Source organism: Clarias gariepinus, chromosome 9 (genome assembly GCF_024256425.1).
Source record: "Clarias gariepinus isolate MV-2021 ecotype Netherlands chromosome 9, CGAR_prim_01v2, whole genome shotgun sequence".
Taxonomy (NCBI): Eukaryota; Metazoa; Chordata; class Actinopteri; order Siluriformes; family Clariidae; genus Clarias; species Clarias gariepinus.
The window spans coordinates 11594937-11610239 of record NC_071108.1 but is presented as its reverse complement, the minus strand read 5'-3'; the positions used below and the strand labels follow the sequence as shown (position 1 = coordinate 11610239).

The 15303-nt window shown below is 36.8% G+C and overlaps 1 protein-coding gene across 1 annotated transcript; it reads left to right on the top strand.

Annotated features, from left to right (window-relative positions):
- Positions 1-418: 418 nt before the first annotated feature.
- On the top strand, positions 419-14977 carry peds1 (plasmanylethanolamine desaturase 1). Its single transcript, XM_053503645.1, has 6 exons — positions 419-606; positions 6523-6642; positions 8295-8386; positions 8792-8936; positions 11139-11351; positions 11494-14977. The coding sequence occupies exons 1-6, from the start codon at positions 468-470 to the stop codon at positions 11613-11615; spliced, it is 831 nt and encodes a 276-aa protein (XP_053359620.1). The 5' UTR covers positions 419-467; the 3' UTR covers positions 11616-14977.
- The last annotated feature ends 326 nt before the right edge of the window (positions 14978-15303 follow it).

The window sequence follows — 15303 nt, the reverse complement described above, 5'->3', positions numbered from 1 at the left end:
ATTTTTTTTATGAAAATTTAATTTTTATTTTGAAAATGAGTAACTATTTATTGTTGTGGCCCTTTTTGATGTATAGGGGGTTGGATTTAAAAACATACTGACCTGGTAAATAAGACCACATAAAAAATAATAACTTTTACAACAAGTTGGCGCGCGTCACGTTCTCTGGATCAAAAACCATGGCACTAACTAAACACAGTGAAGAGTCAAGTGGGTGTGGTTTTGAAGCGTCGTTTAACCCAAAGCTGCGTTCTGATTGGTGGCATAGAGGTGGTGTCACAAAAACGTCAAAAACCTTTGTGTAATCATAGTGGGCGAGATTAGTATCAGGAAGTCATTACAGCGATTGATGATTGGAGGAAGGTACACGTGACTGTGAGGGCTAGGGCGTGGTTTGTAGTTTGAGGAACTGATCCGACTGGGTTGACATCCTCACCGGGGGAGAGTGAACTAAACCCGGAGCCAACATGACCAGCAACCCGTGTGAAAGCGCGGCTTCGGAGGCGAAAGATCAAGCAGGCGAGCTGAGCTCTGGGTCTCGGGCTCCGGTCAGATGGGGTCCTCAACACGCCGGCGCTCGGGAGCTCGCTAATTTATACTCTCCAGGTGAGAAAGCGCAGGTTTGTGCTTTAGCCTGATAGCTTAGCCTGGAACAGTTTTGCTGCTAACGAAGCTAGTCGGGTTTATTGGTACTTAAAAAATGTGGGCGAGTCACGAAACGTGCAGAAGTTTCTTCTTTATGTTTAAATACGTATTGTGTGCTAATAATGTGTGATGGTGTAAGTTAGCAGTTGCTCGTTAAATGATTAGGAAATGTACAGTGAGGTGGGTTTATAAATTGAATACGTTAGTAATACAACCTGTGAGATCCTGCTGTGTTTCTAATGTTAATCTGAGTGATCTGTAGCTGTAACCCAGTGACACACACACACACACACACACCCTCATGTCACTTCCATATGATCATGCTGGGAGGGGCGCGTGTTAGCGCGCGCGCGTGTGTTAGCTCAACATCTCCACTGGAGAGAAGCCGCGTCACTTCCAGATTTTATTTGCGAAGTCGTAAATACATTTCATACAGTTTAGTGTTCTCCTGTGCTGACCGAGTTTATTTATAAAGACAGTCATGGAGTAGTAATAAAAATAAATAAGCACAGAGGTAACAAAAATTCAATAAAGAACAGAGGGAGTTCAGTTCAGTTCTGATAAAATAAATGTAAACAAACTCTGTAAACCGCGCACTTAGATATTGTAGAAGTGTGTAAGAACTGGAAGTTGCCAGAAGCTATTTTAGTATTCCTTCTCCTCGTACTACCAATTACCATCAGTATTACTGCTACCAATAATAAGTACATTTACTTCTATTAATTATTATTACTACTAATTTACTCCTCCTCCTACTAGTAATAAGTATAACTCCCACTGATTCCTCCTCCTCCTCCTCCTCCTACTACTACTGGTTACTAATAAATTACTACTAAAGCTAATAACAATAATTACCACTGCTACTCCTTCTATTTCCTACTACTAATAATGAATACTCTCGCTACCAACAATAATTACTACTCCTATTACTAATAATTATTACTACTACAACTTACTGTAATTAATACTCCTATGACTACAACTCCTATTACTTCTACTACTATTGAAAATTACTAATTTCTATTCCTACTTCTACCAATCATAATCATAGTAATTAAAAATGCAACTTCATCAACATAGATAATAGTATACTACTACTACTAATAATAATTACTCTCACTACCACTGCTAGCAACAATTACTACTCCTGTTATTAATAAGAAATACTATTAATAACAATAATTGCCACTACTACAAAAAATAATTAATACTACCACTGTTCCTAGTTGTCATTATTACTCCTATGACTAATTGCTAATACTATTACTTGTTGAGTGACTGCTCCTACTACTAATACTACTACTGATTAATACTACTGATACTACTACTAATTGCTACTAATCGTGATCATAGTAATAATAATGGCAACAGCGTCAATATAGATTTTAGTGTACTACTACTAATCTCTACTACTATAATTACTACTATTATTAATAACAATAATTGCCATTTCTACTATAATTAATAATTAATACTACAACTAAGAGTTATTACTATTCCTGTGACCAATTACTATTCCTACTACTAACAGTATTACTACTACTATTAATGAGTAATTCTACTACTGATACTACTGCTAATTGCTACTCCTACTACTACTACCAATAATAATGCAAATAGGCTCTTGTCCTGCCAGGTGATATTTTACTTAAGCATATTTGCCATTAATTACTCATAGACCAGATCACTGCATACTAATTAAACAGAAATAATTAAAAAGAAAACAAGTTTCACAGATGACACAGTATTTATTAGAAAAAAATAAATCCGTGTTACTAAAAAAACAAACAAAACAAAATTTGTCTAAAACTTTGCATCTTTCTTTTCTAGAGTTGTAATCCATTTACATTCTTTGTGATAGCTCTGCTACAGTATAACTCAGAATCCTATGAATGGGCTCCTTCAGATTACGTCTTGAGAGTGGGACGGCCAAAACAAAACATCCTTTGAAGAGATTGGATTGTTGTCATGCTGCAGAACAGACTTGTGTTTTGTCTTTCATAAAATGAAAAATTTTGGTCCAGGGATTTTAAACTAGAGGTGCTAGTTCCTTTTCCGTGATTCAGATGCATTATGTGGATGTCACTTATTTTTCTTTCAACTTTACATGAGCTGTTTTTTTGTAATGCACACAGCAGTTCTAATGTAGTCATGGACTGCTTGTTGGAAAGTAAGAATTTGATTCAACTGGAGAGGGGAGCCAAAACAGAGACCAGAACATGTGATGATCTTATTAAGATTTTGTGGTCAATCAGTCTAGTGGCTGCATGCACAGGATAACTTGACTATAGGTAGACAAACACACACGCCGTACACACTACCAACATAGTGATAGCCTGCTGTTTATTGCCTAAGTACACCGATCTGTCAATACATTAACACCATTTAAGTTTAACACATTAAGATTGATTATCAATTACTGTATACACCAATAAACTGGTGACAGAGTACCAATTATTGGTGCCCAAGGATTGTCTATGTCTGTGGGGAACAAAGGCCAGCCTGTCTGGTCTGATCCCACAGAAAAGTCAATGCAGCACAACTTGACCAAAAACGTAAATGCTGGCCACAATAGAAAGGCACCAGGACACAAAGCTCACCACAAACCACAGCACATGGGGCCCAGCAGCCATAGAACCCAAGGCCACAAATCTGGCCTTCAAACTCCCTCATGGGATGTGATGGACAAACTAAGTCTGGTCCACGGCAATCCTACCCCACAACCCACAAGTGCTCGTGCCAGACACCACAGGACACCCGAGAGGTCTTGTGGAGTCATGTCTCAAGGTGGGACAAGGGGCAGCGATACAATATCGGGCATCATTTTTTGCGATTTAATATCATAGCTTATCGATGTATACTATGTAAATTAAAATGCAAAAAAGATTTTAGGTTACAGGATGAATTTTTGTCACATTGTAGTAATCTAGGATTTTGCTTCATATAAAGGATTTCAGGAGATATGTACCTTTTTATTTTGGAATGGATAATGAGGTGTGTGTGAGGGAGCATGAGTAAGAGAGAGTAAGTGAGTGTAAGAGAGAGAGAGAGCGCAAAAGATGGATAACATCATGTTGTGTGTGTGTGAGAGAGAGAGTTTGCACGTGTGAAAGAGCGAGTAAGTGAAGGAGAGAGAGAGAGAGAGAGAGAACATGAGTGACAACAAGGATAGACCATGAACCCACAGTAATGCCAGCTGTCTTTTGCCATGATAGAGCACAGGACACATGCAAATGCTGAAATTGCCTTTTTTCCAACCAAAGTCCAGCAGAAACCTGACAACATATTGATTATTAAAGTCCTGAGGTTGTAAAAAAACTTTGATTTGTTGGATATGTCCAAAGGTAGTAGTGTAACTATATATAAGCTCCACAAACACACATGCCGAAGAAACAGTAGCACTGTGAGAAGTAATCTGTATTATGTATGATTACATACAATGTACTATACAACATACAGACATGTTGGTGTGGAACTATGCACTTGCTTGATAAGCGTGTATAGTATCGACGCGTTCTCTCATCGAGTCTTTTTTCCCCCCATGCGGCCATTTTACACATGATGAAAAAGTGATTTAAATCGAATGTGCACAGAGACAAATGGTCCGCTGTGGTGACTCCTATCGCGAGCAGCCAATAGAAGAAGTGCACAGTGAATGCACGTACTGTGGATATGTTTGTCCTTGCCATGTGACAAATGGAAATGTGCAACAGAGCATAGAGAAATAAAGCCCTTAGGAAAATAAAAACATTTCTGAGAACCATGTGAGATAAGGCTGTAAAAATAGTCACTCATCAGAGAAGGTAGTAAACAATTGACAGTAAACAAGTTTTGCTGGTTTTTGTCTAATGGAGATAGACACAGATTTGCATTCAGCAGAGGTAAGGCCAATAAACATAAATATGAAAAACATCCCAGTGATAAAGTCACCACATAAATGCCCGATGCCCTTTAGAGCAAGGCTTCAATCTTGTCCACACTTGGCAGTCACGTCTCCACAGACACACACACACAGCTATTTCCTGAATGTACAAGGGTAAAACGGTTTCTTCTTTTTTTCCCCTGCACCAATTATGTTCAAAGTCTGAAAATTTACCTGAACAACAATATCCCCTTTTTTTCCTTTTTTTAAATTTATTAATTTTTTTATACAATAAATGTTTATTAAAAGTTATAGGATAAGTTTTATTAGAGCATGTTTAATAGGCTAGACTGGTGTGCCATGCTGAGAGTCACGTATCAGTGACGAAGCTGGTACATCCTGTTACCTGTGCATGTATTTCCACTTATTATTATGTGAAAACATTTGGTTACTGTATGAATAGCAGCTCTCTGTGCTGTCTATAATCTACTATTGTCGTTTACTCGTCCAACATGAAAGTTTCATAAAAAGTATATAAAATGTTAACTTGGGCTATAATTTTCCTTTATAACCCCCCTCCCATAAAAACAGCATACCATTTCATATTTAGTCACTGTGAATGTTTCAGGAATAAAGACTGGGTGTGGTCATAGACAAATATGTGCGACTACATCACATACCAATAATCAACCTTATTGCTACAGTCAACTATATCCATGAACCAAGGAGAATAAATGTCATCTAATTTACGCCAACAAAAATGATTGCACGAGGGGTGTTCAAATGAAACTGGGACTTGTGCAGAATAACAACACAGTTTAAAATTGAGCACAGAGTATAACCTACCTTTACTTTACACTAATGCACTTATCCAAGCTTGGATACCATCAAAAAGTCTTTTCTCAGTATACTGGAGGCATAATCGGACTGCCGGAGTCACATCTCAAACGCTGGCCCGCTGGAACTTATTTAATTGCACATACATGGAAATTGGTTAGTATAAGGTCAGGCCTGTACAGTGGATGTGGCAATAATTCATGAATGAATGTGTGTGGGTTTTTTTCTTCTTTCTTAAGGATTAGGTTCCACTTGCTGTATTAGTGTAGGTGGCACCGAACCTCGTCATTCAGAGACGGGATGCAGTCTTCACTCGTGAGAAATTTCTTCACAAGTTCCTGGTTTATTTAAACACCCCTCATAATTGAAGTAATAATAATTTGAAACATTACATTGCTTTTTAAAACGTGTGATATTGCCCTTTAATGCCACTACTGCTGATTTCTGTGTTGGAAGAAAACAAACTCCTGCTAGTACAATACTGAGACTTTTGCGATCGAACAAATCAATAATCTCAACTTAATCTAGTTTAAGCCCATGTAGGTCTCTTATAGGATCATGTGTCATTAGTGTAGCAGAGCTGTACCAAACCTGATAATTGTCTTGTGGAGATGTTGAGCAACTGTGAAATAACTCGATGATCCAAGCTAATTTGTGGAATCTTTTTAAAGAATTTGTTGTTATGCAAGAGGTTGCCAGGTTTCCTATTGCAGAAGAGTTGGGTTTCACGCAGAAGTATATGCCCGTAAGAAGCGAGGAGCAATGCACCCTGAAAATGAGTAAAAGGGGAAAACACCGGGCCTTTGATTCTTTCTGTTACTTTTTATTTTGTTGTTGTTGTGAGATACAAAGTGCACCACTGGGAGATGCACAGTGCTTTTTCTTTTATAGAAATGAATGGCTCTTTATATCGTGATTGTAGTGAAATAATCCACTCATTCAGTGATCTGAGCAGGAAAGGTAAAATGAGAGGCAATGAGCTCGTGTACGTGCTCACACACTCATATACAGCTTGTTAAAGAAATGCATGGTGTTTCTGTGTAACTATGTTAGAGAAACCTGCTGACACAAAGAGAGGGTGGACATTTGAGCTAGTTTGTGTGTGAGTCACCATGTCTCTCTCTCTCTCTCTCTCTCTCTCTCTCTCTCTCTCTTTCTTTCTCTCTTTTACTAATTAGGTAAAAGGTGTCAGGAATGGATCAGTGTTATTCTCTGTTTCACGCTCATGGCCTTTAATTTCTTTTACCTCGTCACCCACGTCCACCTTAGCCATGTCTGGTACATCCTTCTGGGAGTTGGTGAGTTACACCCCTACCACATATACAACATGTACACACGCACATACATGCAAGGTCACACAATGGCCTAACAAACATGCCTTTGCTGTACTAATCAGTCAGTATGACTCAGCACACGCGATTGTGTTCATGTAAGCAGCTAGACTGAATGAAACTCTATACTCAAATTGAGTAGCCGTGTATATTTAGAACAGTCTCTAGTGTCCTCATACCGTGCCAGAGATTTGCCGGAAGAGGCAGGTTGTATTTTTGACATAATCTTAAAATGTTGGTTCCATGATGCAACCTGTAACATAGTTACGTAAAGTGTGAAAACGTAATGGGTGGCCTAGAGTTGCACATTACTAGCTAAATAATAATAGTGATATTTATAGTTGTTTATTAGAAATATTCCCCCTCATGCTCCTTGGGATATGCAAAGTATTCCAATTAGAAATAAAACAACATATGTTGTGTATCATTGCAGAGACAGTCTCCACTAACTGCATGATCTTTTATTGTATATGTAATTACATCAGATTTCTAGTTCGGAACAATGATATATAAAGTCCTAAAGCTGATATTCAACTAATAATTACAGGATTATAAACAGTGGTGAGTCTTAAATGGCATGGCACATGTAGAATCTATATTATAGAATCCCCCCCCCCCCACGCCCCAATATTAAGCAAGTGGCACTGTCGCCTTGCACCTGCAGAGTCCAGGTTAGATTTCCGCCTCCGTTTTCTATGCATGGACCATGTTTTATTCGTGCTAGCTGGGTTTCCTCCCTCAATGACATGCAGATTAGGATAATTGGCATTTCTGAATTGACCATAGTGTGTAAATGACTGTGTACGTGTGTGCCCTGTGATGGTTTGGCACCCCATCCATGGTGTACTCCACATTGTACTCCGCTCCACTCACTACAGACAGCATAAAGCCGTGTAGATGATGAGTGAGTGAGTGAGTAATTACCAAATATAGTTGATAATTTCCAAAGATGTCTAATTAAGTCCACAGTAATCCCAATTAATAAGCATTTAATTGTGTAGCCCAGTGTTTCCTAACGTGTCGGCTGTAAGGGTTCTTACTGCAGGTGAGCCACAAGAGGTTTTTGTTCTATTTATTTATTTATTTTTTTACTAAAAATGTATAAAGTTTTTTTTTTTTTATTTTAAATTTTGTAATTAGATTTAAAATGACCATAAAAGATTTCTGATTAAGTATTTCCATCTCAAAAAGGACCAGAACTAATAAAACAGAGCCATGAGATTTAAACACTGTGATGTTTTTAATTGATCTTTAATTGAGTCTCTTGGGTTGATCAGAGTTGAAATTAAAGGTTTGGCTGGGCCACAAAAGATTTTCATATTTCAGACTGTTTCACATCCTTGTTTAGTTTGGGAACGGCTGGTGTAGCCCGAGTTCAGAAACGTTTGTGTACAGACATAAAAGGAATAAAATGTGTCAATTCACAATGGCAATAATTTAAATGGCAAGAGTCAGATTTTCTTGTAATATTTTCAGTTATTTTGAATAGTCCACGCTGTCTGTCTTAAGTTCTAAAGCCTGTTGTTATGAAGATGCTGGATTACTGAAACAAGGATATAAGAAACTCGTAACATACAGAGATTTATTTTATATGTGTGTGTGCTTGTTTCTGTGTACAGTGGCAGGAATTCTTACCGCAGACTTTGCCTCCGGGCTGGTCCATTGGGGGGCTGACACGTGGGGGTCTGTGGATCTGCCCATCTTTGGAAAGGTATGGAAGTGGAGATGCCTTACTTTGCTTTTCTACTTAACTATAAATGTACTTTAAAATAACTCGTTAACAGGCTCAGAGAACTCCCCATAGCTATGAACTGGCCATTTGAAAGAAACACATTTCTCATTAATACCATTAACATTCTGTGTAGCTACAGAGACAGGAACCAAGTTGTGCGCTACATCTCTTTCTTTTAAATCATTCAGGTGTTGAGGGGACATTAAATTTTTAACACTGTCAGAAAGATACTGTTGATCTTTGATGGTGCTCTGTTCTCATCTCAGGAGAGTGCCGAGTGAGAATCTTGTGTTTATGAACTGTGTGGTGTTTTCTGTCTCAGTGGAGCAGGTAACCACGATTCAAAGTCTCTCTCTCTCACTCTCTCTCTCTCTCCTCCCGCAGGCTTTCATCCGTCCGTTTCGGGAACATCATATCGATCCCACAGCCATCACACGGCACGATTTCATAGAAACAAACGGCGATAACTGCATGCTGACGATCATTCCCCTAGCTAACATGGCCTACAACTTTTACACTCTATCACCAGGTAAGGAAGACAAAGAGTTACCACATTCTCACACATACAGTATACAGCAGGTATGCAATGGAAACACTATTATGCATTTTTACCCATCTTGCATTTACCAAACATTTATAAAGTACTGAGTGAACTTTATAAACAGCACTACTATGTCCCGGTGTAGCTATAATCATATATAAATGAACGTTGTTGATTATGTTAATTATTAGTATTATTGTTAATTGGAATCACCAGCGACCACCTGAACCAATATTATCATGGTTTTTAGGTTCCGGTTCAATGTGTATCACGATTCTGTTAGAATCAATCTTTAAATCTGTCTCTGTCTCTTTAATATTTGATTCAAACCCCCACCCCACCCATCTCATCAGGGAAACTTTAAAACTGGATGAAAGCGTCTGCCAGATGCCTAAATGCAATGCAATCCCATATCATGATTTTTTAAAAATGTTTGTTACAATTCTAAACAAACTTTAAAGCACAACACCTGTAGGATTATAGAAAAACTGCAGCTTTTTATTACCTGAAATGCAAACATATATAAATAAAAAAAATTATTTTAAAAAATCGACTTTTGAGTTAGTGTGGTGGTGCATGAATTGCCACACAAAATAATCACAATACCTCACTGAATGACTTTTTCCCTTCTTACTTCTATTAATTATATAATGCTCCACAGGTAATAGTATTTTACACTGTCCCGAACTGAAATTCTTGACAGGTCTTGCTTATTCATGATGTTCTCTATTTACCTACGAGTTTCCTGAACATTACTTACAAAATTCCCAAACTCAAGCTGAACTGTCTAAGAGCTGTCTAACTAAACGATTTACATAACAACTGCACAATTCCTTTCCTACAGAAGCTCTGAATCTGTCATACAGTGTAGTGTTTTAGAGCATACTTTTTTAGTAGTTTATTGTGTAGGGTTGGATATGTAAAAATACACATATTTACACATACTACAAATCATATGGCATTTAATTTCTATTAAAGCATAATATATTCAGTAGTTTGCTGTGCAGGGTTGGATGTGTTAAAATGAGAAACCAGTAGATCCAAAATGTTTCTCTGCACATGAAAGCACTTCTTATATGCACCAAAAGCTTCTAGTTAGAATCTTTCTCATGCACACTGGATAATTTCTGTATATATTTTTATTTTTACTTTAGATGCTTTAACCTTTGAAAAAAGAATCTGGGAACCTGCACTGTATACATTTATAAATATCACCATAAACAATCTGGTAGTTTAGTGCACATGTAGCCACTAGGTGGCACTATATAGTTGTACCTGTAAATATTGGACAAGGCCAGATTCAGGAGACTTTAGGTTCTTTATTAGCAAGCCAGTGAAACAGACACCAGACACAGATTTTAAAAAGAATTAATTTATTGCTTCTAATTTAGCATTAGAAGTAATAATTAAATGGTATCCAAACATATTAAATGAGTTCAATTAGGAATGTGATTTAATAAAAGTTACTTTAAATTGCGAATAAATTTGGGAACGTGGGAAAGCCCCCTAAGATTTTTCCACTGCAGCGAACTAAAAAAAACAACTTCAGCTCTGATTTTTCCAAAGTACTGACACCGGAGATGCCTTTTAAACAGAGCATTTAGAAAAATTTTAATATTGTGAAAAAGTTCAGTTTAAAACAGTAATAATTTAAATAAAAACTAAAAAGGTTTAAAATATTTCAATGAAAAATGTAATATGTAATGAAAATTATTATTATTATTTTTTTTTTTACAATATTTACATTTTTCATGATAAACTGTACAATGCAATCAATTCAGCTTAAGGAAAACACCACCATATTGACATTCAATTTCTCTCTGTTAAACAGCGCTTTTTTTTAAAATACATTTATTAGACTTGAATTATCTAGAGCGTCTGCCATAGAAGTCCATGTGAACAAGCACAATTTTGGACCAAAGTGGGTTTGAAAATACCACTGTGCTGGCAGATTTAGAAAGTCACACTCCCTATTGCATGTCTCTACCCAAACTTAGCACTTTTAAAAATAGCAGCTGGGCTGGTGATGGCTTGGGCCCAGACAAATAAGCAAAATGTCAGGCATACACCATAAAGTTACAGGTGCACAGGCACAAAAATAAAATCCACAGACTCCACGAATTTATTCTGCCATACAAGCACCATAGGTCAATGTCTCATCTTCTTTTATTATCTTTTTTTTTCCCACAGTGGAGATTTATCATATCTTCCCCTGGTACTGCTACCTTTATTCTTTGGGCATATTTGTGACACTGACCAATCAGATCCATAAGTGGTCTCACACCTATTTTGGACTGCCACGCTGGGTCACCTTCTTGCAGGACTGCCACATCATTCTCCCTCGCAAACATCACAGAGTTCATCATGTAGCGCCTCACGAGACTTATTTCTGCATTACTACAGGTACACACACAAATTTTTATCTTTACACATTGCACCGTTTATATCATGTATGCCATTACATTACAGGCTTTTGCACATGGTGTGATGTACCATAATGTTTTAACACAAACATTAATTTACTTATTTGTGTGTCTGCATACAGGCTGGTTGAACTACCCCCTGGAGAAGTTTGGCTTCTGGAGGAATCTGGAAGACATCATCCAGAGCCTGACAGGAGAGAAGCCCAGATCAGATGACTTGAAATGGGCTCAGAAAACCCAGTAATGTTGCTCTGGTGCCAGTGTCCCTCTCCTACCTCATGCCTCTGCACAGAGGTCCAGCCTCCATGTCCTCCTCATCAGCTCCCGAGCATTGACCCATCCAGTGGGGATGATGATGATAATACCTGAATGATGCTGATAATGCAAAAAGCTTCCAGCCCACAGAGAGAAGAAAGGAGGAGACAAGTGGAGAGTGTGTTCGCAAGCAATACTTCTCTGCACTCCTCATCCAGCAACAGCACTTAACTCTGTTTTTATACTCACTGGTTTTCTCCCTCTTTTCCTACACAAAGAAGCCATTTTACCTCCGCTGTTGGGGTATTAAGTATCCAAAAATGCCCTGTTGAAAAAAAAACTTGAAACCTGACGCGAAATTAAAAATCCACATTTGGGGGGAAAAAAAAAAAATTGACCAGTGAGCTACAGTTCAAACAGATGCCTTTTTAAAACAAACCCAGCTCACAGATTCCTGCAGACTGACTAGTTCAATTAACTCTAGGCCAGCCTACTCTCTCTCTTTGGCTCTCTCGCTGTTTCAGTCTGAAGCAAGGAATCCACCTCCTTCCCAGCCCTTCTCTTTTCACTGACATCATGGCTTATTATAATAGAGGGCTGGAACCAGTGTCTTCACTTGTCGCTGATGTCTGAACAGACAAAGCCGTTGAATATGCAGTCTTTCCTCAGTCCGCCTTACTTATGCAGTACATGCAGCAGAGACAGTTGAATCTGGTTTGTTACACACACATACACACACTTGCACAAACACACTCCGCAATTTACACTTTGCACTCCAAATACGAATCCTTCATATGAAACCTTTGGTTTGTGAATCGATCGTACACGCTCTTGTTACAATATGCCCCCCAACCGCCCCACACACACACTGTTACACATCTAGAAAGGAAGTGCTTTGTTTTTTGCACAACATTCTCTCCAGTTAATTTTCTGGCTCTATTTATTCACGGGTGCTCTAAGGACAGCCAAACACACACCTATTTGTAACATTTGTACTTTTGCTTTAAACTGAATTTTCAGTGGAAGCTTTGAGAGCTAAACAAATCCTAAATCTCATTACAACATACAGTACATGCATAGGAAAGGTTCGTGTAGTTCTATAATCTTATTTTTTATGTCTTAAATGATCAAGTAAACGTAGTTAAGCATGGCTGCTCAGTTGAATGATCTTGTACTGTTAGTCTGTTCATGTGAGAGACAGGGTTTTGGGTCAATTATTAGAGCATCTTAAACTACTCTTAAAAATATTATATTATAACACTTCCATCAGCTTCATACAGCTAGTTATAAAGCCGTTTATAATTGCCATATAAATGCAGAATATGTACAAAATCGACCAAAAGAATTTTAATCATGATTATATCATAGTTTTTTTTATTTTTTAAATAATGTCAATATCAAGTTACACTGATTATACTAACCTGGTCACTCGCCTTATTCCACTGGTTTGTTCTCACTATGTAGTGGGACTGCAAGTTATGTGTATATTCTCTGCACAAAATTTGGTTTTTTAATAGTTTACTATTTGCCATAAACTGACTACACATCTTTGCTTGATTTAGGGAAAAAATAGAATAAATATAGATTTTTTTACACAGAGGTATTTAAGCGAAATAGCTAGTGCTGGTCCTTTTTGCAACCGCACTTTTTGAGGTTATTACTTGAAATTAGATGAATCTATAATGATATAATTATATAGTAAGTGATGTGTCTAGAAGGAATATATTTCTTGTATAAACAAGGTGTTATATTAAGAATTACAATCACGTTGTTGTCCAAAGGTGTTTTTTTTTTTTTTTTTTTTGGGTGCCATTTTTTTCACTATTTGTCAGCTGTTGATCTTGTCCTCCTGTACTTTAACAGATTGTGATGCATTAAGTGTAATCCTCCATTTGGAAATTTTTAAATCTAAACCTTGGTTAAACCATAACAATATGCTAATGGGGGTTTCTTATATAGGAAATGTTTAATCATTTGCCAGTATGCCTTTTTTTTCTATTTTATTAGTACTGTTGGATATGTGATGGGTCAACACTTTAAAAGGTCATTAATTATAAAGGTGTCAAATTACATGGAGCATAAGAACAACTGCCAGGTTTTTTTCCTTTTCAAATTGATTTGTGAAATGTGCACATTTTCAGATATTTTTTGAGTACATTGTTTATTTCTAGTATTTTTTTTCAAGTATGAGTTTGTAAATTAAGGTTTATGCGTGGTGTTTTCAACATTTGATACTGATCATTGAAATTATTTCACTTGCTTGGTATGTCTTAGTGTTGTTAGGCTGGTGTTAATTGAAGCCATGGAGAACCGAAAGGGGTAAATGCAGTTTTTTTTTTCTCATAAAAATACTTTATTATATAAAAGTACTATCGCTAAGACTGTAAAAAGGAATATTCACATAGAAACTCTGTGAACGAGAGCTATGTCTTGTGAATAAAGTAATCATGCATACATCTTTGATCTTATAGAAAAATCCACACTAATTCAATTTAATATCATTGGCACTTCTGTTTTATTCTCGATGCAATATTTTAGCTTGTTAGTAAGATATTAAACGGTTGTTTGATCAGTGCTGGGCTAGGTTCAAGCCATGTTCAAATCTTTGGGTCATAATCTCCCAATAGGTCAAATAGAAAATGTAAAAATAAAAAGTCTATAAAATCTATTTAAATACATTGCATAGTACTGTTGTATAAGTGACTTATGACTTTCGTGTTACAGCTATTAAGAATCCACTTTACGACTTTAATGCTGGTGCATTGCATTTGTAACCTAATTTTCCCATGAAATATCATAACATTTGCCTTCACATCTAAAATTATCAATATGTTATTATAACTATTATTATTTTGGTGTACTAATCTACCCGATTTCATAACTGAATGTGGCTTTAAGTGTGTTGAACGATCTTATGATGGTGCTCAGAACACTGATTCAGAAACAAAATTGAATGTCAATGTCTATTTCTTCACATTCACAAACATGGGTGTTAAAATAATTGGATGTAATTTTTTTTTTATTTGATTGTACATGTCCAACTTTAATCATTGAACACTATGTTAAAAAGGCAGCAGTGTAAAGTGGGGATGTAATATGTCTGTAGCACTTTCTTAGTTGATTACACACCGTAAGGTCTCAGATTTGTTAACATGATTGAAGTTTTGTTCTGCGTGGACAGTTTTCATGTGAGTTTGATTGAAGTGGATTTTTGTGGCAATTCAAACTTAAATATATATAAAAAAATGCCTTGATGCCTTTTTGTTGTCTCCCCAATAGGAAGACTTTAATGTTACATGTATATATTATATTTAGAATGAAATTAATAAACTAGCAGATATAATCATTGCATCATCACTGTGCTTTTTTTTTTAATGTTGATTTAAGTTTTGAGGGGCGAAGCAGTCGTGTAGTGGTTAGCATTGTGGCATTGCACTTCATGGGTTGAGTGTGCAATTCCCACATGGTGCATCTTCCTGCAAAGTCCAAAGACATGCAGATTACGCTGCATGCGTAAATGTAAATAATATTTACATTTAAATAATAAATAATATTAGTATTATAGTTCCTTTATTATAGTTAGCTTTTTCGGCTAGTTAAGGTTTTTTAGGTTGCTATAAAGGTTGTCCTATGAAATGAAGAAAAACAAGTATGAAACATTTAGAATACAACCCTTT

What these genes read in the sequence shown, in the direction of transcription:
- peds1 (XM_053503645.1), top strand. Translation starts at nt 468, where the DNA reads ATGACCAGCAACCCGTGTGAAAGCGCGGCTTCGGAGGCGAAAGATCAA. An exon ending in ATCTGCCCATCTTTGGAAAG is followed by an intron (nt 8,387 to 8,791) that starts GTATGGAAGTGG and finishes CTCCTCCCGCAG; the next exon opens with GCTTTCATCCGTCCGTTTCG. An exon ending in TTATTTCTGCATTACTACAG is followed by an intron (nt 11,352 to 11,493) that starts GTACACACACAA and finishes GTCTGCATACAG; the next exon opens with GCTGGTTGAACTACCCCCTG.